The sequence below is a fragment of the Anolis carolinensis genome, chromosome 5, assembly GCF_035594765.1.
Source record: "Anolis carolinensis isolate JA03-04 chromosome 5, rAnoCar3.1.pri, whole genome shotgun sequence".
In the NCBI taxonomy this organism is placed as follows: Eukaryota; Metazoa; Chordata; class Lepidosauria; order Squamata; family Dactyloidae; genus Anolis; species Anolis carolinensis.
In genome coordinates this window covers 17,820,928-17,847,283 of record NC_085845.1, presented here as the reverse complement: position 1 = coordinate 17,847,283, position 26,356 = coordinate 17,820,928, and the positions used below count along the sequence as shown (strand labels likewise).

Below are 26,356 nucleotides of genomic sequence, written 5' to 3'. Positions count from 1 at the left end.
AGTTTGGTAGCGACAGCCCTCGTTACTTCTCTGCTGTTCCACTTTCTCATCTGCCTTTAAAATGTCCTAGTTTTCTCTCTTCCTCCCATTTACCCTCTTTATCCTCACCTTACTTCAATTGCTACCTTCAAAAGTAGTTTAGACTCAGTTGGCTCGGAAGGAGAGAAGAGGGATGCATAAGTAAAGAATAAAGTTGTTAAGAGCAACTCATATAGTATACAGTCTTTATAGTATACTATATAGTATATAGTATTTAAATATTAATATAGCATTTAAATATTGCAACTATTTTCAATGTTCTAAGTGATTTCAACTGATTTGTGTGTTTAATTGTATTTTAATATTTAGATTCTGGAGATTTTAAATTGTATTTAAATTGTTGTAAGCCGCTTTGTGTCTCAATCGCATAATTAAAAGCAGAATACAAATAAAATGATGATGATATACTATAAAATTAATGCAGTTTTTCATGACTTTAAATGCCATGGCTCAATGCTTTGGAATCATGGGAGTTGTAGTTTTATAAGGTCTTTAGCCTTCTTTGCCAAAGAATGCTACTGCCTCACCAAACTACAACTTCCACAGTTCCATAGCATTGAGCCATGGCATTTAAAGTGGTATCAAATTGCATTCATTCTACAGTGTAGATGCACATGGGGACTAGCAGAGTCTTGCTTCTCCTATACTCATGACATTAATGCCAAGATTTAACTCCTTAAAATAATAGTTTTTGTGTGTACTATTGCCACTGCCTTCTTCTGAGGAAGAGAGAGTGTGACTTACCTAAAGTCACCCTGTGGATTTCCATGGCTGAGCAGGGATTTGAACCCAAGTTTCCAGAGTCATACTTCAATGCTCAAACCACTACACTGTGCTAGCTCTCTCCTTGTGCCATCACAAATCCCAGTTTTTCATGGTATTCCTTGAGAAAGTGATAAGTTAATAATGTAGGCTGATGAGTAAGAAACATCCTCCATCTTACTGATGCTAAATAGACTTGCACTCATAAATGCTAATGATGTTGCACGGTACTCTTTATTGCATCACTACTTAGTCTGTAAGAGATGTCAGTGACAACAGGGAACAATAGAGGTGACCATGAAGGGTCAGGCAAAATCATTAAAAGCTGCATAACAAATGGACCTCCTGTAGGAGTTGTAAGTGCAATTACGCCAGCAAACTTTGATTATGAAATAATTAAGTAACAAATACCATCCTTGCGAACAAGTACAAGGTAAGCAGCAAGCAAAGTCTGTGACCAAACATGAATGCCAGTTAAGCAAGATACAACAAAGCTAATGGGGGGAATTTTGTTTTCGGGATCTTTCTAGCCAGGTTCTGCATGTTATGGGGAAATCTACTAAGAGCCTGGATGTAATACAACACATGCCATAATGTTACCTGTAATGCATTACAGATGGAACTCTGTATCCAAAGATACAAAAAGGAGCTCCCACAATAAGACTCTGCAATTAGAAAACCTTTTTCAATATAAAATAGATGTATACAAAAACAATCATTATTTACACCTGATGATGAAATTTTGTTTAATTTTTATTTTTTTGAATTTTATTGGTTATTATCATTTATATTTTGAATTAGATACATATGGGGCACTAAAACATTTTAAGTGCAAAGGGCCTCTAAAGGTCTTAATCCTGGTCATGACACAAAGGAAAATGTAAATGTTTATCTCTTGCTTTAAATATCTAAAAGGGAAACAGTTATTCTATTTTAAATTAAATTAATTTCCATTCTTTAAAAATCTCTATTAAGATTTCAGCATCTCTATTAATATACTTAATATCCTTGCTACAAGTACAGGCAGTCCCTGGGTTATGGACAAGATGGGTTCTATACGTTGTTCTTAAGATGAATTTGTATGTAAGTTACAACAGGTACATTTTTAAAGTGTGACTCCATATACACACACACACACACACACACACACACACACACACACATATATATATATATATATAATACACACGCATGCATACGCACATTGGATGGCATTAGGAAAGGATAACACAACTGTAATGTTTGTTTTGCTGCTTGTGGCTCTTCTCAGAAAATTTCACCTCACTTTCTGTCCCTGTGACAATTGGATTTTGAAAAATTTGGCTTGTTGTGGAAACAAGGATTGGTGAGAAAGCTTCAGAGGAGGCATCATTTCCCCATGATAACAACTTTTTCAGGGGCGGATTTCCCTTCCAAGGGGTAGATATCTCTCACTTCCTGCCTCACCTGTTCTTAACTAGTTGTAAATCGGATGTTTATAACTCAGGGACTGCCTGTATATGATGGTGAACTCAATGACATGGCTAAATGTTTATATGCATTTCTGTCCTAGGTGCACATAAGAAGACAACCAGCAACACAATTCATCCAATATGGAATACAACTTGTACAGGAAGAAAAAAATTACAACTGTTTTCAAGGACAGCCCTTATAAATTGTATGTATTTCTTACCACATTGTACAAACAATGTGATATACACAGATATAATAACCTATGTACTGTATCTATCTGTCTTAGCAGGGAAAACATGCCCTGCAGCCTAGCATCAAAAGTCATCTTTAAAGGATCAGTTTAAACATTTAGGAAGAGTATCTTTCTATTACTTGGCAGTTTGGTGGTTCAGGACAAAGAAGGAAAGAAACAGGGTGGCATCAAAAGAGGGGCAAAGGTGCTGACTCCATCAATCTTTTTTCCTGGGTTCTGCACCATCACCACCAGACCTCAGAGTATAACAGGTTATTCACCAAGGGAAAATGACCCTCAACTTACCTTCCCCCCAGACCAAGTTTAGATTCATATAACTTTATCAATACTGGGCATGATTCTCAGTATAAGACAAACATACGGCATTCTTGTGCAGAACAAGATCTTTCAAAGTAACAAAACCAAGGTATCTAGAAAACAACTAAATTTAGATCATGATGCAAGCTTAGTCCAAAACCGACAGTAGGAAACTATCTTTTATTAGATCATCTTTCAAAAAATAAATATGAAATTTCGTGTAATTCTCTGAAACAGATTGCTTCATCTGGCAGGAGGCTGGAAAAGTTAAGGGAGAAAAAGCCAGTGGATCAAATGTGGAAAAGGAAAACTCTCAAATAAAACACAGGCAGTATGTTAAAGTCCTTGTGTTCCCATTACGGTTTGAGTTGAGATGGAAGTGGAAGAATGAGCAGATAATTCAGGTGTGTGTGTGTCCTGTCCAGTGATCTACTGACATTGAACTAAAACATCTGGAGGACACAAGTATCCCATCTATGTCTAAGGAAAAAACAGAGACAAATAATGGCATTATCAACAGCAGGCAAGAGCTCAGGTGCAAAAATACAGTATAGTGAAGGAAAAGAAGAAAGGTTTCCACTTTGACTTACTCAGATGGAATAATCTAAAGGCCTTACATCTTTATAGGTCTTACAGCAGCAGGATTAGTCCTCATCTCAGCTGACTGAGTGCTCTGTTAAAAGAGCAGACTTATACTATCTTGTTGTCTGTGTTTGCCCAATTTGTGGCTCTCTAAATATTGGCAGATTGTGATTTCCATGCATTCTAGCTACTGTGTCCTGTAACAATACAAAGTAGATGATGTAGAAGATAGGCCAGAACACATAAAAATAATGGCATCCTCTCTGTTGTTAAACTGGGAAGATATGGAAGTCCCCAGAGACAAGAACAAATGAGTAAGAGCCTTATGATACCAATGTACATTTGAATACAAACATAATTTTCTACATATTGCTTTGGATTCCTTTGGGATAAAAGTATATCAGTAGATGTGATATCCCCACTCACCACTGTCCCCCCCCTCTCAAAATAGATATTGGAAAAATATAACCTAATAAAATTCAATAGACTACAATAACATTTGCAGACTATCAGCATTCCTTAATAAAACACATAATAAACCTGTTTCATAGCTTTTATGTTAAGACATCATTCCAAAATCCAATATGAAAACCAGGTGGATCTAGATTACCTCTATTTCTATTGATAATATAAATAATGGAAACCAATTCATAATAAATGAGATTATGTGTTGAGTTATGAACCTTTTGTGTCAGTTTTTCCATAAGAGCAAGAGATCAGTAATTGTGGTATCAACATTTTAGGCATGACCGTCTAGCATTTGCAGCACTTACAAGACGTTTGTTATTTGCCACCGAAGAACCAATAGCCAACCCCCTCCATTTTGAGATCTGTTGGGGTTCTCCGTTCAAACTGCGACCTGTAACAACAGTTTTGAAAACACATTTCCCTTCCATGCAAAGTAAGTTTATGGGGCTTGGGGTGGGAAGTAAAGTGATTCAACTCACACTGTTTCTTCTCTGATGGCTCTCCTAATGTATAATTTTATTTGTGAAAGTTATCAATTTATTTACAAATTTTTACAAAAACTATTCAAATCAAAAGATTTCAATTTGACACAATAACAGAACATGCATTTTACAAAATTAACACAGAATACCATAACACCCATACAACCCTTGGCAGGTTGGATTGCAGAATTTCCAGGTTATCATCACAAAATTCACCACAATTTACTCCCACAGGACATAGGCTACACGTATATGTACTCAGATTTTCTGGAGAAAACTGCTCCAGAGCTGTCCTGGATGCCATATGGGAATTCTGTTGTACCTGCTGTCATTGGAGAGCATTAAAGTCCTTTAGAAGTCCAAATGACCAGCTGGAGCAACAGTGCATTAGCACCAATGTCCTCCATTCTTGCAACTCCAAGCAGCTCCCTGCCAAAGTTTTTCTGGTGAAGCCATATTTTGGTGAGACCACAACAAAGCCATTCAGCCATGTGATCTCCAAAAGTGTAATTGCCAGGAAAGTGAGAGAGTGACTTGCTCTTGAAAGAGTAACCCCATCATTTTCAGAAGAAATAGCTAATGCACAAGATGCTGGGAGTTGTGATGGACCATGGATTCCACCCCTCCAGATTTACAGTATGTATGTACATCCTGGTTGAGCATCCATTATGTGGAATTCGAAAAGCTGAAATATTCTGAAATCCAAAACTGTCCACATGAGTGGCTGGGATAGTAACACCTTTGCTTTCCGATGGTCCAACACAAACTCTGTTGCATGGAGATATTGTACAAAATTATTTTCAAACTATGTGTACAAGCTTTATATGAAATATTATTGAATGTCATGCCGATTTCCAAGATAGCTTACTGTGCATGTATATCTAAATACAGGTACAGTAGAGTCTCACTTATCCAACACTCACTTATCCAACATTCTGGATTATCCAACGCATTTTTGTAGTTAATGTTTTCAATGCATTGTGATATTTTGGTGCTAAATTCGTAAATACAGTAATTACTACATAACATTAATGTGTAATGAACTACTTTTTCTGTCAAATTTGTTGTATAACATGATGTTTTGGTGCTTAATTTGTAAAATCATAACCTATTTTGATGTTTAATAGGCTTTTTCTTAATCTCTCCTTATTATCCAACGTTCTGCCAGCCCATTTATGTTGGATAAGTGAGACTCTACTGTATGTCAAAATCCAAAAAATGTGAAATTCAAAACTTTTCTGGCCAACAGAATTTTGGATATTCAACCTGTATTTCCATCCTGTAGTGTCTGAGCACTCATGAAGACTTGCACATTCAAAATAAATTTGTCTAGCTGTCCTACCTACAATTTCATCATTTTTGTTCTTAATTATGTTGCTTTATTAAAATCCTACTGTTTTTTTTCTATTTTGCTTACTTCTTTGTAGTGATACAGGAAGCAAAGTTGTTAGAAATCCAAAGACTTGAAAACATTCAACGCCGGAAGAAGCTCGCAAAGCAAGTGGAGTCAGAATTTAGATGCAGGCTACTTTTGGAAAGAAGACCACTGCCCCCAAGTGGTCCCAACTAGACCTCCTTCAAATTGATGATTGTTTCGATCTTCCAACAATAATGGTTCAGTCATTTGTAAAATCAATAAGCAAATTACTAGAGTGTCCTGAAATTGTATCTGGTAACATCTAGTAAGATCATGATCTAGTAAGATCATCATAACATCACTTTGATGATGAAATACAGAGCTGGAGAAAGATTAAAAAATCCTTATGGTCATTATTATGGGAAAAATGACATTTACCTTTGTGTAGATATAAAGACAAAATGACTTCAGAATATTCCTAGTGATAGTTGTAGGTTCCGGGGGCAGATAGTTAAAAATGAACTTTTCCAAACTCTGATCATCAGGCAATTCCACATGGTAAACCAGAACTCTTCCAGATTATTGGGCTTGTTCTGTTCCCCACCTCCTGTTCTTCACATCTTTGGCTATAAAGAGTTTTTACATTGTATTTCAATTAACCATAATTTAGCATTATATCTCAATCATAAACTGTGAGTAATCTTGATTTTGGTTAGTGAAATGCAAACAGTTTCATAAAATATGTGTTGAAGGTGGTTCGTTTCAGTTGGTAGTCTTGAGCATTTGTATAGAATCGCTATCTGTTTCAGTTTGTTTCATTTTTAAGACCCCATTTTTGTTTATGAGCACCTCTCCTGAAGACGGGCACCTTTCTGAACTTTTTGGTCCAAGATCCGAAAAAACAAAGATTTTCAGCCCATTGGCGGCAAAGTGCCAGGGCCTACATCCAAGTGCGTCAAGCATAGACTAAGAGGCACTTGATGCTCAGTGTGCTGAAAAATTTGATCAAATGGCTATCATTCCCACTTTTTTTGTTTCACTTTTGTACACCCTGCCCCATTTTGTGCCATCTGAATAGAAGGAACGATACAAAAACATGAAATAAATGGATGAAATGGTAACTGGGTCCATGACTATCAGTTGGACATAATTAAAGAATGGCTAATCTAAAATGGAAGCAAAGGTTTCTAACTCTGCCTCCTGAACACAGTGAAGGAAGGGAGGAGTGTGGAGCATGTGAATACAAAGTTCTTATATAGAAAAAAACATTCTTAGGGCTTGTTTGTTTCAAAAGCATATAAGCTGTTGTTTTTAGTCTCTTCCAGAATTGCACATTTTTTAAGAACGTGATGCTAGCCGTATTCCAATATTCACAGTTGGGCAGTTTTGGCTGATCCTAAAAAAGAAATTGCTCAACTGTGGGTATATATATTTTGAACTGAAGTCATGATTGATTGTAGTTTGCATATACTCTGGCTCACCTCCACAGGTGGCAAACACCAATTTTATTTCTAAACGAAAATTAGTCACAGCAATAAAAATACAATGGCTCGCTCAGTACACAATAAACACTGGATATATCTTCCCAGTCTAGCAAGGAGCTATCTCTGCATGGAGGCAGCCTTGTATTACTGATTAGCAGCAGCTCTCTTTCTTTGTCCTAACTCAACTAGGAAGGATGGAAACAGAAAGATAAGTCACACTGCCACCAAAACATATAGCTCAATGTTTCTGCAAACTGCTCCAGCTTGTTCTCAAAATTTGAATGCTTTAAGATTACCTTTGAAAAGGTCCTTCCAGTGCTAAGCTGTGTTTGCCTGCAAAAATTTACATTCTACTGGCCAACACACATTTGGTGCCTCAAATGTTAGCCCTGATTCTGCATGTATCTGATCTGCTGATTCCAAAATGGCACTAATTTTCCCCCATCAGCTTTAGTTTTTGAGATACAGCTTTAGTTTTTGAGATGTCATCTTCTCGCTCATAAAAAACCTTTCTAACCATTATCTAAGAAACCAGAGCCGATGTGGTCTATCAAATGCAATTTTCTAAATCAGCACCCCAAATAACCCCCGGAACAGGCCTAAAAACCAAGGTGACAATAATTTTTTGTGTCATGCTCTTAGACTATGTTATTGGTGTCCTTGTAGCATCAGCACAAGTGGTGAAATATGGAATATATTTTATGACAACATCCCAATCTGAGCAAACATCAGGATGTGTCTGGGAAAACCAAGAGAAACCTAATCTCTCTGAGAATGTGATAAAGCATTGATTGGGAACAATACATTTCTGGACTGATTCAGAGATAATCATAGACACAATTAACTTTGTGGTACTAGAAATTTTCAGGCCCCTTCCACACTGCTGAATAAAATCCCACATTATCTGCTTTGAACTGGAACATATAGCAGTGTGGACTCAGATAACCAAGTTCAAAGCAGATATTGTGGGTTATTCTGTCTTGATATGCTGGGTTATAAGTCTGTGTGGAAGAGCACTTAGTCCAATCCTGAAATCTGTTCTGATCATCAGAAGAAAACAGATCAAATGGACGTCAGACCAAGTAGTCACTTCATATTTTAAAAGTGTCCTTTTATTTACATTGTGGAGATGCCTTAGCAGTTACAAGCTCAGACATCTGATAATTCAACATTTTTGGTAAAAGTATATAAATATATACACAAGACTCTATATAAAGTAAACATAGTAACTTGCGATACAGTAAACATTTGCTATTTTTCCTTACACTAATAAGACGTCCCGTAAAGCTTAAATACTGATTTCAAGTATTTTCTATAAAAAGCTCTATTGCATTAAAAATATTGTGAAAAGACAGCTCTGCTATAAACAAACTTTAAAAACAGACTAATAAAAACGTACCTGTAAGAAAGTTCAGCAGAAAAAAAAATACTGTTCTTATTTCCCAGCCAACCCCCAGCATTAAAAGTACACTATAAAGGAGGTGAGGAAAGAACCTGCAAAAGGCATTAATACTTCTTTAAAAATAATTAAAAAGCCTTTTTAAAAAAATTCCCAATGGCTTATCAGAGCCTGAAACAGCTGCAAAAATGCAGCACTATTAAATATAAATGGTGAATAAGGATCCCATTGTTTCAAAGGGAGAAGGGGTTATAGTGGTATTTGATCCTTTATAGAACTGGAACTATATTGGCAACATGAACCAAAGGAAAAACTACACTACATATTTAGTGTTGGGTTATACCAGTCTAATTGCCATGGCTTCCCATAAAGAAATGTGGGAGTTGTAGTTTGACAACTGTGCTGAACATCTTTTCTCAGTATGACTGATCATTCATTTATAGAACCAGCTGCCCAAGGAGGCAGCATTAATGTTAAACCAGTTGACATCTTGTGTGAAAACATGCCAAATGTATTCAAGAACCTCTTCTCTCATTGCCCCCTTTAATGCACAGGCAGTTTTAAAATTCTAGTTAATCATTTGCTGTTCTTCTGCTTGCAGACGTTTTAGGATATATAGAATAACTTGATAGCAGAAAATGTACTGGTCCTGTAAAAAAAGGAGAAAATAGATATGAATTCCTTGGAATAGAAATTTGTAAGGACATTAAAACAGCTGTAGCCGAACACACATGCTGCCCTGTGCAATTTTGTGTCATTTAAACCTTATCTAGCTTCAGGGCATGTCTGCAGTATGGTTTTATGGAAAGCTGAATGTCAATGCAACATGCATCCAGAACCCATAGTCTAGAAATACTGATATTTTTGTCCATGATTATCACCTTTCTGACATTCCGGATCTGCCCTTCCATTGATATTCCACTAATATAGCATATGGGAGATAACAAGTGGTACAAGAAAAATGCAGCAGCAAAAATGGACAGGAACCATATGTAGCAAATGACAGAAATAGGTTTTCAAAGTGCATTGAGTTTATCAAAATCCAATACATTTCAGGGATGTATACTCGTTCATCAAGAGCAATCTGAGCAAGATTGCTTCGTAACTCTGGAATATTTAGTGGCGTTTCATTCAGAAATGCCTGAGAGTTAGTAAGTATACTTATGTAGGATCCCCCCTAGAAAAGGAGCTGTATTTTTGAATTACACTAAGCTCCAGAAAACTCAGGTTTCTTTTTGGATCTCAAAAATAAAAAGGAAGCATGTTTCATATGTTCAAGTATACTATACAGCTGGGTTTGTGCCAAATCAAAAGCACAAGGAACTGCAGCAAAAGAAAGCTGATTTTTCTACATGGTTAGACTATATATTTGTCTGTCTAGGCGAGTACTATCTGAATACTTTAAAACTGGCAATAACTCTTCAAGGTTTCAGGCTGTGGTCAGCTGAGGTCTCTATTACTGGAGAAACTGGGATTGACTCTGGGATCTTCTGCAATCAAAACACAGATACTACCACTGTGTTGTGTGTCACCTGGACGGCAGAGGAACCATCCCTAAGGCATTTCCTGTGCAGATGGCTATATTAACAAGCTAGCTGGATTAAGACCAGCCTGGGACTATCTCTTCCAACCAGAAACACAGCAGCTATCCAAATAAATCTGTTACATTTTTCTCCCAAAGACCCTTGTTCCCAGCACAGCAAAGGAGATAATCCTGATGAAAAGGGCCCTAGGAACTAGAAGATGGCATTTATGTTTCAAGTCAAGGTATACATACCGCGGTTTGCACCATGCCAGGCCTTTGCAGGCGCATTGTGCGCACCACGTCGGAGATGTCAAACTAAAAAAATGCAAACAGAATACAACAGTCTTGAATACACCTAAAGAGAGAGCGCACCAATATAAAGGCGAGTTGGCACTGCAGGCTTTGCAGCAAGTGGGTTTGGGCCACCATTAGAAGACTTAGAGTTGTAATGAGGGGTGAGATTTAACTATCTCCTTTCCTATTTCCAGGTCTTCATGACAAATCACCCCAATATTATCTACAAATATTCAAACAAGATCAAGGTTCATAGATCTGGGCCCAGTGTTGAACATTTAGTTCCAGCCTCAGAGAAAACCTGCTCAAGTTTAAGACGAGCATTGATAGATGTATGCAGTTGGTCTTGTTCAGAGGCACTTGGTCTTTTTTCATATGCAAAAGGATTATAGCCTGTGTTTATGTCACAAACATTTCTAAAATGGCAAACTGACTTGCATATTAGTAGTGTAATGGGAATATTATAAGTTAGTTCTATGATAGCTAATCACACATTTCTGAGCATCTTCTCATTAATATGTACCAAAGGAGTACTGGGTCTATCACACCTGTAAAGGGAACGTTCTAAATAAAATAGAACATACACATGAGTATGTTAATTCAAAGAACTATGCAAAGAAGAATGAAGAGAGTGCCTTCCTTAACGTTCACTCACCTCGAGATCTTGGCTGATTAGTCCCAAGACTACGTCTATGCATATAAGTGTCCCTGATCGTCCAATCCCAGCACTGCAATGAGTGATGATGGGCCCTGATTTGTGGATGTGCCTCATGTAGGATATAAAGGTGAGCAAATCATCTGGTTGGGAGGGCGTGTCATGATCTGGCCAGGCAGTGAAGTTTAAATGGGAAATATGCCGGAGTTCACCTGTCTAGATTTTAAATTAAAAACAACACACACAGAGAAAGAGAAAGTGTTGAAGCTTGTAAGAAGAATATGCTATCTCTAAGCAAAACACAATAGGATCCCGATAGCCATTTCTAATGCCTTTTTCAAATGCAACCCATGGCTAATTTGTATATACAATAGACCCGTTATTTTTGCACAGTACCCCTTCAAAAGTAGAAAAATTGCAAATTTTTATAAGCATTTTTAATCTCTCTACGAATCTCCAGGTCCTTCAGCATGACTCTATAGTCAAAATTTCCACTCAAAACTGATCATACAATTCCACTGAAGGATCTAGAAATGCTGAAAGATATGTTCCCTCCAGTTTGTCCTGGATAAGTTCACCACATCAAATTCACAAAAGGTAAACCTGAATATGTGAAAGGAACACTTTCCCTCTCTTGCATGAAGTTGATATGACGTCACCTTCAGAAAGGGCTCACAACACATTACTTCTTGGGATGACAGTTCTGTGAATTCCCAACCACTATGGTACAAGTCAAGTTCTGTCCCATCTTTAGCTGTTTTTCCATTTAATTACAGGAAGAATTAAAAAGGTTCTTATACAGGTGTGCAAAGTGTGGCTTGAGGGGCATATGTTTTGGTTATCAAAAATGTCAGGCCCTGCTTGCACCAGATAATGGAAATTCGAAACTATGGTCACTCACCAGCAAGCTATAGTGAAATACTAAAAGTAAACCACTAAATTGAACAGCCAAGACTAGGACCAGTTTTGGCAAGGAACTCAACATGGCTTTCCATTGCTGCTGTCTCCAGCTCATTCAATATGACCACCCATTCCTCTTTAATTTCTAGAGTTCATGTAGCAGAGAAGAAGCAGAAAAGCTTTCAAGCAGGCAAGCTCTGCTTCCTTTATTTCATTACAGTGCTTCCATATTCCTGATACAGCTCTGCTGCACAAGATGTTTATGCTAGGGCCCTCAGAAACATGATGAGAAAATTAAAACAGCAGGCACCAACAGTGGTCCCCTGGGCTCCATAACTATCCGAAAGATTGCTGAAAAGACCACTGTCACTGGCATAGACTTGACTATAGGCTTTTCCGATAGCTTTGATATTTAACAACTGCAACCCAAGTGCCAAGCCAGTATATTTAGATTCAGTATAAAGCCACATCCTAGAAGAACAAAACTGCCACTTGGCATCTTGGCTTCAAAGTAAGGCTTGCCCAGGAATCTATTACATGCTATGCTGCACCTGGCTCACTTACCTGAATGTCCTCTAGCTCCATGTCTCTAATGACGAAGCCTTTCTGCTCCTGCAGCTTGACAAGAGAGAGTCGTAGTCTATCGCTGATCATGGTGGTTTTGCCAAGGGCTTCAGGCCAATACCGCTGACATTTGACCTTTTCTCCTTCTACTTCCTGGGTCATCATGGCTATGATGGTGCAGTTTTGTTCCCAAGTCATCTGCCAAAAGTCTGCTACAGTTGTCGGAAGGGGTCCTTGGCATGCGATGTAAACATACTCCTTGCTTCCCACTGGCATCTGGATAAAGCTGGCATTGATGTAGCCACCTTCAGCTCCAAGAGGGACCCTTGTGGTGTCATCTGAGCCACACATTTAAATGCATTCATTAGAAAAGATATCTGAAACTATTCACCCAAGAAACAGTTAATTTCCCAGCAGGTTATTACTAGTTGTGTTCTTTTCTTTACACAATGAGTTCTAATTAAATTAAAATAAAGGTTGTATCACAAATCCTTTCCAGGTTTCAGCCCAAACTTTAAAGGAGCTGTCCAAGTACTGAGCCCCAATCCTCCCTATAGGTTTGCCACCTCAGATAGCTCCCACAAAGTGCATACAAAAGCCAGGAGCAGAATTACCTGGAAGCTACTAACTGCCCATGGATCTGCCACAAAAGATGCTGTCCTCGCCCTCCAATTTTCATCCTGAGCCCACAAAATCCCTACCAGAGATCCATTGCACTTTTGTTGACCATGAATGCAGCTAGCTCCTGGTACCAAGAGCCAAGTGAAAGAAATTTATGTGCAAAACTGAGAGTCCTTTAAAAATATTTAATGAAATTATTATAAATATAAAGAGATAAAAATACAGGTTTGATTGGGGAAATCAGGACTTACAGGGTAATATGTTCTTATATCTGTTTTTCTTCCGGTTTTCCTTTGTTTGGCCTACTAGACACTGATCCAAAGGCTTTAAGTCATGAAGATTCTATAATAAAAGCAAACTAAATAATCAGATAATTGGAAGCAAAGGATATTACTCAATAGAATGACCAATAGTACATTTGATTTGAACAGTTTTATCACTCTTGAATCATGTTCAGAAATGCACAAAATAGAAAAAAATGCTTAACTATCTACTCCAAAAATAGTTGTATTTGTCAAAAGAGTATTACTAGTTGTGTTTTGCTAAAAAAAACAACCAGGTAATCTGCATCTGAACCAATCCCAATTAAATTGAAATTGGGATTGGTTCAGATGCAGCACTATACTGATACCTATTCTGTAACTTTCACATACCTCTACTGAAGTGACCAGCTTCTGATGAAAGTAAATTTAGCATAATGCCAAGTTTTTAACTTTGTTTGTGGTTTTTATACATTATAGCTGTATTCTCAATTTGCTTGCAGTACTAAATAATTTTGTGTGTCTTCAAATCATTTCTGACTTGGCAACTCTAGCATGAGGTTTCTAAGGTTGACACTGTTTAACCAGCCCAAGGTGATTTAGTGGGTTTCCATGGCCTCCAGAGTCATAGTTCAATGCTCTAACCAGGACAACACACAGGCTCTCTAAACTGAGGCATACAGGACTGCAGCCACTGGGAGACTGTTCACTCACCTCAATCTCCTTAGAAGGGACTCCTTGTTCCAATAAACCTCGAAGCATCCGGATAGTTGACTTTAATTTGGACCCTGTGTATTTGCCGGAAGGAAGCACTTGAACGATGGGGAGAGTAGGAAACTCCTCACTTGTGACTAAAAAGCAATATGGCATAAGAAGGAGATTGATTTATTCCTGTCTATAAAGTTCAACACAAATAGAGAAGCCCACATGGCAATGTCAGTCCATGAAATATAGCAGCAGTTGCCTGCAATGTTGAGTGCCAGCAGCTAATTTTGATCATAGCTTTTATAAATGCTCCCATAAATAATCCATGTGCTAAATATTTCTCCCCATTATTCCTCTACCTTGAATTTTTGCATTTTCTGCTAACAGCAGTTCATTCAGTTTTTCATGAACATTGGTTCATATTTAACATGAAAAAAACTTGCTAGATGACAGTTTTCAAAAAACTGGAAATTGAAAGACAACATGCAGTACATGAAATGAATAAGCACCATGATGGGTTACTTTTTTACCATAGCTATGAGCAACTGATTACTTTACATATATAAAAAAGAATATCTTCAGTTTCTGAGTGTATACATTACATATGGCGGAAAGTGATGGTCCTCATGCAATTCCCCGACCCCTATGACATCACTGAGCTTTACAGGTCATACTCCACCAAGTGCCCCAAATCACATCAAATATCCAAATAATTGGAGCCCCAGGTGGCGCAATGGGTTAAACCCTTGTGCCTCCCACCCAAAAAACCCCCCAAAAGCTGTACATCTACTACAAAACTCTGGTATAGGTTTGGAGGCAAATACCACTTACAGGGTTTGTGGCTGATATAGCCACATCTAGGGACGAGTGACATAACTTTTGGAGTAGGTATGGACAAACTCTAGGTGTTTGGACTTTAACTCCTAAAATTCCTAACAGACGGTAGGCTGTTAGGAATTATGTGAGTTGAAATCCAAAACACCTGGAGGACCAAAGTTTGTCCATGCCTGTTCTGGAGTCTGATAAAATAGCTGTTTATTTATTTACAGCATTTATATTCCGCCCTTCTCACCCCAAAGGGGACTCAGGGCGGATCACATTACACATATAGGCAAACATTAAATGCCTTTTAACATAGAACAAAGACAAGAAAACATGGCTCTGAGCGGGCCTCGAACTCATGACCTCCTGGTGAGAGTGATTCATTGCAGTGATTCATTGCAGCTGCTCTCCAGCCTGCACCACAGCCCGAGCCTAGGCAGAACATTTCAATGGCTGTTTACCTTCTACAGAGGATTCCTGGTGTATTGATTCAATTGGCAATTCATCACTTCCCCACGTAATCTCATCATCATCTCCCTGACCCATCAGAGGCTGCTGGTGAGGTAACCTTAAAAAAAACAAACACATTAGTAAATGACAAAAACAGACTCAGTTTCTACCCACAGTAAAACAAACAAACAAAAGGAATCTTAATAGACAAAAATTGCATAGGTTTTCAATGACAGAAGTTACAAATTAAACTGATGTCCCTATATAATACACAATATGATTTATATGTGAAATTTATTTGATATACTGTCTCAAAGGTAAGAATAATCTGTGAGTAATAAATGAAATTTGATCTCCATTGCAGGCTACATGAAAACAAATGGTGTAAATCCAATACATCAGTTATTGATTCTATATCATCAGAGCAATACAATATCTCACCTTCGACATAAAAAGCAATATATATTTCTAAGAATATGAAAAGGAAAAATTGCTTTTTGTAGAAGAAAGAAAAATAAACCTGTATCTTTCTATAGAAAGAGGAATAAATTCAACTCTTAGCCCAAGCTAATAGAGACAGCTATCAAAGGAATGTATGCAGATGTTGACTTATAATATTCTCAGTTAGCCATAGACATGCTTATGGCTTCAATTGTGTTTAAATAGATTATTTCCATTTTGGATTGTGGCTATTAGGGTAAACTCTGATCAGCAAAGTCAACAGAGCTTCTTTTTGAACTTAGTGAATTATTGGAGTCAGTTATAAAAAACTCTGGAAATTATTTGTCCATGATGGTATTTGAATACGATGCAACTGGCTAGATGTCTTGAATGGTAAAATAAGTAACTATGATCAAAAGTGGGCAAGCCTGGTCTGGGATATCTTCTCAGCCAACAGTGTTTGTATTTGGATCTTTAAAAGGGTTTGCAGTTTGTCATGAAGGGTATAATATTCCACTCCTAAAATGAATACACCTTACAGCTAGCTCACTATTTTATCTCACTGTTGCCATTGTCACACATGATAGTAGGAATCATGAACCCATCCAGGTGTTGCTGGACTACATCTTCTAGCTTTTCTCACCATTGCTTGTGCTGGCTCAGACTGACGAGCACTAAAGATGGGTTGCTTACCTGTAACCATGTTTCTTCGAGTGGTTATCTGTGGAATCCACACATCTGGTATTGATTATGCCATATGTGCTGATTCCACAGACACCACAAAGGAGAAAGCCCAACACTATCTGAAGGTTCACATTTTGCCCATTGTGTCCTAGGCTCATATTAAGGCGTGTGCTCTGAGTCACTAAATGGACACAGAATGTCAAAGCCAGAATTACAAATGCTTGTTCACAGCTCCATGAATGATCTCACCTTTCAGAAGCCTTTCTGTCATTGCTATGATCTTCACAGCCATTCAGCTGGGGCGGCTAAGGGGAAAAACAGGTTAAAGAATTTGCAATGAATGCTATAGAATACTAGTAAATAACAACAACAACTACTACTACTACTACTACTACTTTATTTTTGTATCCCGCCTCCATCTCCCCAAAGGGACTCGGGGCGGCTCACATGGGGACAAGCCCAGACAACAACAGAGTAAAATACAGACCAATAAAAATTTAAAACATAATAAATACATACAAACGTAAACAACATCAACAACCAATTAAAGCTAAGCAACAATAATAACTGGACATGCAGAGGATAAAATGTATAGACTCTGAAGGGGGTTCCTGAGATATATGAGGACGATCAGAGCAGGGGACAGGGGGTGATTTCAATAACCACTGAGCCTTAAAGTGAGGAAAAGTGTTAAAGTGCAATATCTCATACCATTGTAAATGGGAGTGACTGATGGGACCACTTACTCAAATGCACATCGGAACATCCACATTTCTAAGGATTTGTGGAAGGTGGACAGGGAAGGTGCCAGTCTGATCTCCCTGGGGAGGGAGTTCCAGAGCCGGGGGGGGGGGGTCACCACCGAGTAGGCCCTCTCCCTCATCCCCACCAGCCGCGTTTGAGTAAAGGTGAAGGCTGATACTGGGGTGGGTGAGAGAACAAATTCCCTGCCTTTCAATAATGGACCACTTCTAGCAAAAGAGAAGCAACTGGAAGGCTGGCAACAGTTCATCACTACTAGTTTTGTTTCAGGACATATTTGTATAACTGCAGACAGGCAAGACTGGTTTAGGATGGCAAATTCTGGGTACGACCATTCAAGAAAGATATAGACAAGCTGGAACTCGTTCAGAGGAGAGCAACTAAAATGATCAAAGATCTGGAAAGCATGCCCTATGAGGAGCAACTTAAAGAGCTTGGTATGTTTAGTTTGGAGAAAAGAAGGCTGAGAGGGGGCATGTGGAGATAGTAGCCTTGCTTTTTGCTGCTCTAGAGACATGGAACAGTGGATTCAAAATGCAGGAAAGGAGATTCCACTTGGATACTGGAAAGGATGTCCTAATGGTTGTAGCTATTCAACAGTGTGGTGGAGTCTTCATCTCTGGAGGCTTTTAAACAGAGGCTGAATGGCCATCTGCATGGAGTGCTTTGACCGTGTATTCCTACACAGCGGAATGGAGTTGGATTGGATGGTTCTTGTGGTCTCATCCAACGCTATGATTTTAATTAATGCATGTCCCATTTCATTTGTATGTAGTTATTCGCTTTTGAACACATAGCTTTTTTCAAGTGACAGTTAAGGTGGCAGGATAAAAGTGGAAGATAGCTTTGATACAGACTTACACCACTCATCTCAAAGAAGAGAAGAAAAGAAAAATAGACAGGGATAAAATGCAGATCTTTCCAAGAAGAAGTCACTTCATACGAGAGTTATAACATCTGAGACAACGGATACTAATCTGCTTGGAAATAACAACAATGCATGGTAATAATCGCATTTGTTTTACCTCTGGGAAGTCTTCAGGCAATGAAGACCCATCACAATCAGTATCTTCTGATTTCTCTTCTGAAACTTTCCCATTTGTCTCTGTAGGGAGGAAAAAAACAATGCAGCTGCAGGAAAAGACCAGTTCCCAAAGGAAAAACTACTTTAATTTCATGCACTAAATTAATGCTATTAGAGGAACATAACCAAGCACTATTTTTCTGGGTTCAAGCCAAAGTATGTTAGTCATTGTTCATCTCTTCAATTATTCAAGTTATTCATGAATAGCATGTCTCATTGATTTTGGTGGAACTAAAGTGTACTTCATAAATTTATAGCCTACTTTTCTGTTATTTATATTCAAAGGTGCTAGCCATCTAGTTAAAAACTTGTTCATAAAAATGAGATCTCTCTCAAACAAATGAATACACCATTATTAAATCCCCCCAATCAAAATGTGTATGAAGCACACATATTAATAACAGCTTCAAAATAATCTTAAATAAATCAGCCGTGAGATAAGGAAAACATCTATCAAGATTCAAAGGACTGTTACAATATATGAATCAAATGCCCAGCTGAAAAAAAAATCAGGAAGAACTTTTTGCATTATTTTCCAAGATATTTTTAAATATAGTTCGGAGCCAAAAGTTATACAATTGAAGGAATGGTAGAGTTAACTGACCAAAACCCAATGGCAAATATATTACTTGAAGAATATATGTCAGCAATTTCAGAGAGAGAGAGAAACATTCCATTAAATTAATGAATATGCAAATGAAACCAACAACAAGAAGGCCTCTGCATGACAGATAACATTGGACCAATTAAAAAATGCACCTCGTAAAAATTAATGGTGCAAAACCACATCAATTCTGAAGTTGTTTTAGTTTAGTACTTTATAATACTGCTTATTTGCATGTAGTATTTTCTTGACTGTACCTGGCAGGTGGTTCCCAGATGTGGCATTGCTACGATTCAGCAAGTTTTGGGCTTCTTCATCTACTACATCTAAAAGATACTGAATGACTTCATTGTGATCATCCTCATCATAGGAATCTTCATCTTGTAGCTCAACTTAAAATAAAATGATTATAGATTACATTTACTTCCTGATAAAAAGGAAATAGAGCATTTGCGCACTTCAGCACAATTAAGTTTTCAGATTTTCGATTGACTGTTTTATATGTTTAGATCAGTCTTTTTCAAGGATAGTTTCCTTGGATTTGTATTGGCTATGCATTAAAACAATTAATATGTTGCATGATTACCCCAATAACATGATGAATAGATGAACCTGCTGACTTTTCAATAGAAAGCCTTTGCTAAAAGGACAGCAGCAGGCTACCTGTGCCAAGTCTAATCTAATAACTGGACGTGAAGCTACACTTGGTCATTATTTAATTTCCTGCTTTCTTCATCTCCATGCTTTAATTCAATTTCTGGGCTATCTCTGCAATACAGAGTACTATATAATTATTAAGATTTTAATTTAATTATATAGTCATTACAGTGAGACATACAATACGATCTGAATACATAATACATGAGAATAACAAAGTGAAGAATAACAACAGCAACTTCTTCACTCAATATATTATTCCTGTGAATTTCAAAATCTGTATTAAAAGAAAGATGCCAAGTTATCACACTCAGTTCCTCTTACCTGAGTTATTATTGTACTTGGAAAAGTCAGGGATCTGACTGGTAGCATTGCATAAGGATGTCTCTTGAGATACTGTGACATGTTCTGGGCTTTTTGCCTGGTGACTATTGTTCATTTCACCATTCATCTAACAAAAACCAAGAAGTCTGAATCAGTTTTCATAAATAACTTACTTATTCCAAAACCTGGAGTAGTTTGATTTTGGGGCTATAATTCCCAGAATTCCCCAACCAAGTACGGCACAAAAACCATGATGGCTAGGAGATTTTGGAAGTCAAAGCCCCTAAATGTAAATTTTCCAAGATCTCATTCATTTATTAATCTAGAGTTTGCCTTTTTAAAACAAACTGACTTCAAATAAGTCTGAACTGTCTCAGAATACTAAAGGGGCCATACAGCATATAAAATATCAGATCTTATGAGTGGATCCCAAGTTGCCAAGGTTGAAACTTCAGATGGATTCCTATCAGCTGTTGATAAGTTGATGACCACCATAACATGTAAACTCACAGATGCACTATCCATGTAAATGTGTCATATGCCAAAGCTGCAAGTGTGGATCTAGCCCAACTGTTCCAGTTACTTACCTTGGGTACATATGCATCATGTCCTATTTCTGATTTGCCATATGTTTCTCCAAGAAAATGACCTGAAAAACAGCATCATGAGGTCGGGATAGAAGAACATATCATTTGCAAGTTATATTATTTTTGTATATTATATTTTCATATTATTACAGATTTGCAATGAAGATCTTATTCATCAGTTCATTCTCAAGTCTTTTGTATATTATCACCACCCCATAGTTGTATTCACAATACAGTTTGAAGTATTATTTTCTTAGAGTACACCTTCTTCAATCCCTCTGGCAACTTATCTACTTGCAGTGCAGTAATAATTAATTTTTTTTCCAGGGACTGATTTGAGTTCAATCATCAGGACATTTTTTTAAAGAAATCTTTTGTAGCTATAGGATGTTAGCATCTAAATTGAACTTTACGACCCACTAAACCAATGGAATGTATAGAACTATTAGCTTATCACATTCAGCATTTGATTCTAGCTAGAACAAGCAATTGAACAAGTCTAAATCACTACTGATCCAGTGTCTGACCATTATCGGACAATGATCAGAGCCAAAGGTACTGTATATGCTTACCATTATGTTTGATTGCTCTCATGCTAGAGTTATTAGGATCTTTAGTTCTTGGAAACACTGGATGGCCATCTCTGAAAAAAGAAGAAATGCTTTGTTCAGTGTTTCCAGAATGTATATGATATATACGCATATACATACACACAGAATCCCATCAGATAGATAGAAAGATAAACCCATGTAGTTATGGCACTGCCTTGATCAAAGGTTTTAAAACAACAGAGAAATAATTAAAACAGTTCTTAGTAGATAATCACTGAAGGACTACTTTATTTCAAAAAACATTTGTGAACATTAGAATCTGATCCGGTTGTTTAGTCAAGATGAAGACTGAATGTCATTGTCAGCTGTACTGTGAAATTAAAAAATGCAGGGATAATTCCTATATATTTAGCAGTATTTTTTTGATGTCGTTAATTGTTATCAAGTCAATGTTGATTTAAAGTGAGCTCATGAATGTGGGACTCAAGGTTGTGGCTACATTTGTATGCCACTTTACTCTGAGAAGATCTTGGCAGCATATGCAGCTCTCCCATTTCTCACTTTAGAAGAGGCTGAGAGAAAGCAGCTGGCCTAATAGCACCCCGGAGGTTTCCTGGCTCATTAAAAATTGGAAACTGTTTCCCAAGTTCCAGCCCAACACTCGAACTTTTACACCATGCTGGGTTTCTGCAAGTCATTGCCCAAATTTCCTAGAAAATACCTGGTTGCTTTCAGTATCACCGTTGGAAGGGACATCTCCAGTGTTCTCTTTGCTTCCTTCAAAGTCATTCCCAGAGTGCTGAACCCATTAATATAATAGATGACATCCAAGGTATGAAGAGATCCCTCCAAGTCTGCCGCAGATTTGGTACTGATATCACTAATGTATACCACCTGATAAATGCTGTCATGACCACCTGCAAGGGAGATGCCTGGAGAAAAGAAAAGAAAAAGCTGTGTTGCATGACCATTTCATTATTTACTGTTACAAAACAGTGCAGTGGTTTTCCCTCCATGCAGTGGAGCAGGTCTGAAATTTTGCATTACCCAGTTGTTGTTCTTTATGGCAAGTTAAGTCAATGTCAGGTAACAGGTGTGGCATCATGGGTATTTTGGGTAACTCCAGAACTCGTCCAAGTACCAGCCTGACCATCTTTGGGGCAGCTCGGAGGAAACTGACAGCATCTGTGTGGCTCATGTTAGTGACATCTGTATCATTAACCTATGGAAGTAAACGGCAAAAAGAAAGAAAATGAATGATTTTGAATGTGATACTGATTCAGACAAGCTGACAAACATTTTCAGAAAGCTAAACATAGCTTGTCACTGATATCTACCAGTGTTAATGCCTTCTAGGCATGCTGGACCACAGCTCCCACCATTCCACCAGAGATACTGAAGTTCAAAGAAGTGGCCCTTGAATCCCTAAAACATTTAAGCTGGTGGATGGATAACAGATTTAGAGACACTATGGGCCATAATAGTTCCAAATCCTCCTAGAAAGAATCAGTTCATTTATATTAATCTATATCTCATGATTTTTCATATAATATAGTAAGAGCCCCTTATTACAAGGAATATATTTCAAAGCCTATAGATATTTCACCATACACAATACCAAACCCTGTATTTTCTGACTTAAGTTGACAACTTAAACATAACCCACTAAGTTAAAGTAGTCAACTGCAGTTTGAAAATATAGGATTTGGGACAAAGTTAAAATAGATTTGGAAACAATGTTTTTCATGTCCAGGGTGGGGGTGTCCCCCACTTTCTCACCTGTTGCTGATCTACTCCCAACTTCCTCAGATACTTGTACATATGCTTAAAAGCAGGAAGTCAACTTCTGGCCCAATCATACCAAAGAGTCACACAGGACTAAGCCCACAAAAGCCTCTGGGAGTGGAGACTTTGTGTTAAGTGATACCACAGAAAATGAATCTTTTGACTTTCTGCAACACGAAAAAAGACAAGCAGTTCCATAATTGAATTTTGCCTCACCTTGATCAGGCGGTCTCCAGGTCGTAACCTCCCATCACTTTTGGCAGGGTCTTGAAGGACATCATGAATGAAGCAGCCCACACTGTCACTGCCTTTTGTCACTGTGAAACCAAGGCTGCCCTTTTCGGACTTAGTCAGGACCACATGGAGCTCCACCTCCTGTAGGAAAAATGAGAGAATTCACTATAGGACGAGTAAAACCCAACTGCATTCTCCAGCTGTGACTCTTCAGGACATGCAAAGCGGAATTCAAGACAGCATGATTATGTAAAGAAGGAAACAATTTAGAATATGAACACAGATGTACTAAAATATTTGTATTAATTAAAAACTAATTCATTTCCATTCCTGTGGAAGAAGTGAAAGTATTCTTCCCCACAATGGCTGTTGAATGCACAGAGGGGTAGCCAATTCCTGAGTCTCATTCTCGGGAAATGGAGTCGGGTGGTGCAGTGATGCCATGGTGTAAATCACACTAGCTATTCCTTAAACCTGCCACAAGCAAACCCATGCTTGCAAACTCATCCTCTTGAATGCTGTCAAATTACATTAATCTCTTTCTTCATACCCATCCTTCTCAAAGCGTCTTCTCATATCTACTGTGAACCAAATACTTTTCTACTCTAGCTTCCCTTCCTTTAAACTTTGCTTTCCAACTGACGAACTATTTGGCATGAGCAAATGAGAAAGTGCACTCCCACACAAAACCATTTCAAAAATGATCAATACAAAAGTCCTTTATGGCTTGCAGTTAATCAAATACTGAAAGATGTGCAGGTTATGCTAAATTTGTTTCTTTGAGGTGTTGCTCTTTCATCTAGATCTATTTTGGGGGAAGGTGTGCATCTTAACCATGGAGCCAACCCTTACAAGATAGGGTCGAGGGGAAAAACATGAAAAACTGGAAATCTTCTACCAGTTATGTTAATAACACTGTGCTTAGATGGATTAGTGGCCATACTCAGTATAAGGCAGACTGATAAATTACTGCGAAAGGAAGAAATTGATCATCTCTTTTCTACGTAATATCTCTATCACCTCTTTTCTATGAAAATTAACTGAGACATAACACAAATTTCTGCAGTGCTCAGCAGCTAAATAATTTCTGTGATGTGCTGAATTTGTGGAATTTCAGAAACACACACAAAACATGCACTCTATTAAAATCAAGAAGAAACATGGAAAATTACTGGTTCATATTCATCAACGTGTTTTTCAAGCTGGTTGAAAAGCGATGCCAGGCCTCTCTGTGGTGCTGTGAGCTCAGAAACAGAACAACTGTATTTCTCCTCTGTTGAACCAGATGTGATGGTTCTACAGTTTGCAATTGGTGGCAAATCCATCAGCAAGGGAGAAGGAGGATTACTAATGGAGTAAAAAGAAGAAAGCTTAGGTTAGCTACAAAGGGTCCAAAGGTAGATTTGGGGAATAATGTACAACTCCCTAATTCACTGGACTGTGTTTTTATTTATTCATTCATTGCATTTGCATGCCATCTCTCTTCCAGAGTGGTCCCTAAATTTGACAAAATATATCTCTCTAGGCATTTTCTAGGTCAAGCAGCATAACTCTTTAGTATTCTTGGATCAGAAGTTTTTCATTTCAATAAGGTTCGCTATTATCTATGGTTTCACATAGCCACACAATGTCAGAAACGTAAGTCCCTTGGATACATGGAGGTGCACTTCACAACCTTTTGGACTACAGCCCCCAGAATTCCCACAACCCATCTAGTCATGTTTTACATATTAAAGGTCCCAGGAAAACCCAACAAATATCACATAAATTAGAAAATCTAGTTGTTTTTTTCATGTCAGGAGTAACCGGAGTTGCTTCTGGTGTGAGAGAATTGGCCATCTGCAAGGACGTTGCCCAGGGGACGCCCAGATGTTTTGATGTTTTACCATTCTTGTGGGAGGCTTCTCTCATGTCCCCGCATGGAGCTGGAGCTGATAGAGGGAGCTCATCCGCGCTCTCCCCAGGTGGGATTCGAACCTGGCAGCCTTCAGGTCAGCAACCCAACCTTCAAGTCACAAGGCTTTTATCCCCTAGGCCACTGGAGTAAAATATGCCAAGTAAACATGCCTGTTCTCTGTTTCTGGTTTCCCAGGTGGCTCATGAGAAGAATGATATAATGTGCGAAGGGCTTCATCCTGGTCGCAGGGCATTTCGTAAGGGCTATGTGCTTGAGCTGCTGGCTTGATTGGAGTTTGGTACAAAGCAGAGCTCCATTTGTCACTTGTTATGTCGGTTGTGTTTGCAGAAAGCTCTTCCCCTCCGCTCCCACTGCTGTCACTGTAGCTGTCTCTCCGGGAGAGAGACTTGTTATGCTTTTTGTTTTTATCTGTGGCTTCATTATCATCGGAGCTCTCATCATGATCGCCATGAGATGATTGAGCATTTCCTTTGCAGATGTCAGGGAAAATCTGGGATGGGGAATGGATCGGGGTCTGGAAATTAAAGAAATCAAAATTAATATTTCTCCCAACAGATCAATGAAACTTTATTCTAGTTTTATCTTACAGGCTGAGTATCCTATCCAAAAATGCATGGGATTAGAAGTATTTTGGTTTTTTATTTTGGAATATATTACTGTATTTGTATATATATACATACATAATGAGATAAGTTTGAGATGGGGCTCAAGTCCAAGCATGAAATTCATTTGTTTTATATACATGTAGACCTCACACACATAGCCTGAAGATAATTTTATACAACATTTTAAGGAACTGTGTGCATGAGACAAAATTTACATACACTGATTCAGCAGAAAGCAGAGATGTCACCATTTCAGTCACCAATGTAGACAGTTTTGAATTTTGGAATATTTTTGATTTCAATATTCCAGATAAAGGATGCTCAATCTGTATTTACTAAAGGGATATTTTTGACCTTGCAGATGTTGTCACACATAATGCAACCACAAACATGTGCATTTTTTAAATTTTGGGATGCGAATTAGGATTGTATCAAGTGTATATTTTGCTTCATCAAAAACCTGACAAGCTTTTTTAAAAACATTGTATCAGAAAGAAGGTTTCCTACAAACCTTGCTATAATTCTTACCAATAAAGAAGGGTCAATTTCTGGCAATATTCCCGGGAGTGGTCTACAGAGGAGAAGAGTGACTTCTGGAGATGTTCCCCTGAGAGCCGAGATGACTTCCTGTAAATGTCAAGAGATTGAAAATCATGTTCGGATCTCATGAATTTCAACACAATGACTTCACAGAGCCATAAAGCTAGAAAGGCCTGTATGGACCATCAAGTCCAACTCCTAGCCCAGTG

General features: G+C 38.0%; 3 protein-coding genes across 12 annotated transcripts in view; 1 reads left to right on the top strand and 2 right to left on the bottom strand.

Moving 5' to 3' along the window:
- Positions 1-975, bottom strand: part of aff1 (ALF transcription elongation factor 1) — a 172,062-nt gene extending 171,087 nt beyond the window's left edge. For 3 of the 4 annotated variants that reach the window (XM_062981848.1, XM_062981850.1, XM_062981851.1), the window contains exon 1: positions 784-975. The gene's annotated coding sequence lies outside the window, so the exon portion shown is untranslated. The remainder of the gene's footprint in view (positions 1-783) is intronic. The other variant, XM_062981849.1, reaches the window with a different exon arrangement.
- LOC103278894 (uncharacterized protein C4orf36 homolog) overlaps positions 1-6,447 on the top strand; it is a 42,567-nt gene extending 36,120 nt beyond the window's left edge. The window contains exons 1-4 of one of the 2 annotated variants that reach the window (XM_008111018.3): positions 1,076-1,234; positions 2,354-2,458; positions 4,129-4,286; positions 5,763-6,447. In XM_008111018.3, coding sequence (XP_008109225.1) covers positions 2,394-2,458; positions 4,129-4,286; positions 5,763-5,905 — 366 coding nt within the window. In that variant the 5' untranslated portion in view covers positions 1,076-1,234; positions 2,354-2,393 and the 3' untranslated portion in view covers positions 5,906-6,447. Of the gene's footprint in view, positions 1-1,075; positions 1,235-2,353; positions 2,459-4,128; positions 4,287-5,762 lie in introns of those variants that run through there. The other variant, XM_062981857.1, reaches the window with a different exon arrangement.
- A 1,823-nt stretch (positions 6,448-8,270) lies between these two features.
- Positions 8,271-26,356, bottom strand: part of ptpn13 (protein tyrosine phosphatase non-receptor type 13) — a 140,970-nt gene continuing 122,884 nt past the window's right edge. For all 6 annotated transcript variants that reach the window (XM_016993784.2, XM_062981843.1, XM_062981845.1 and 3 more), the window contains 19 exons: positions 26,136-26,234; positions 25,152-25,516; positions 24,257-24,431; positions 23,067-23,225; positions 22,113-22,287; positions 21,787-21,997; positions 21,087-21,157; positions 20,515-20,576; positions 19,928-20,054; positions 19,204-19,338; positions 18,284-18,363; positions 16,746-16,801; positions 15,383-15,489; positions 14,109-14,245; positions 13,386-13,476; positions 12,514-12,851; positions 11,050-11,265; positions 10,353-10,415; positions 8,271-9,224 (listed from right to left, as the gene is read on the bottom strand). In XM_016993784.2, coding sequence (XP_016849273.2) covers positions 9,144-9,224; positions 10,353-10,415; positions 11,050-11,265; positions 12,514-12,851; positions 13,386-13,476; positions 14,109-14,245; positions 15,383-15,489; positions 16,746-16,801; positions 18,284-18,363; positions 19,204-19,338; positions 19,928-20,054; positions 20,515-20,576; positions 21,087-21,157; positions 21,787-21,997; positions 22,113-22,287; positions 23,067-23,225; positions 24,257-24,431; positions 25,152-25,516; positions 26,136-26,234 — 2,748 coding nt within the window. In that variant the 3' untranslated portion in view covers positions 8,271-9,143. The remainder of the gene's footprint in view (positions 9,225-10,352; positions 10,416-11,049; positions 11,266-12,513; positions 12,852-13,385; positions 13,477-14,108; positions 14,246-15,382; positions 15,490-16,745; positions 16,802-18,283; positions 18,364-19,203; positions 19,339-19,927; positions 20,055-20,514; positions 20,577-21,086; positions 21,158-21,786; positions 21,998-22,112; positions 22,288-23,066; positions 23,226-24,256; positions 24,432-25,151; positions 25,517-26,135; positions 26,235-26,356) is intronic.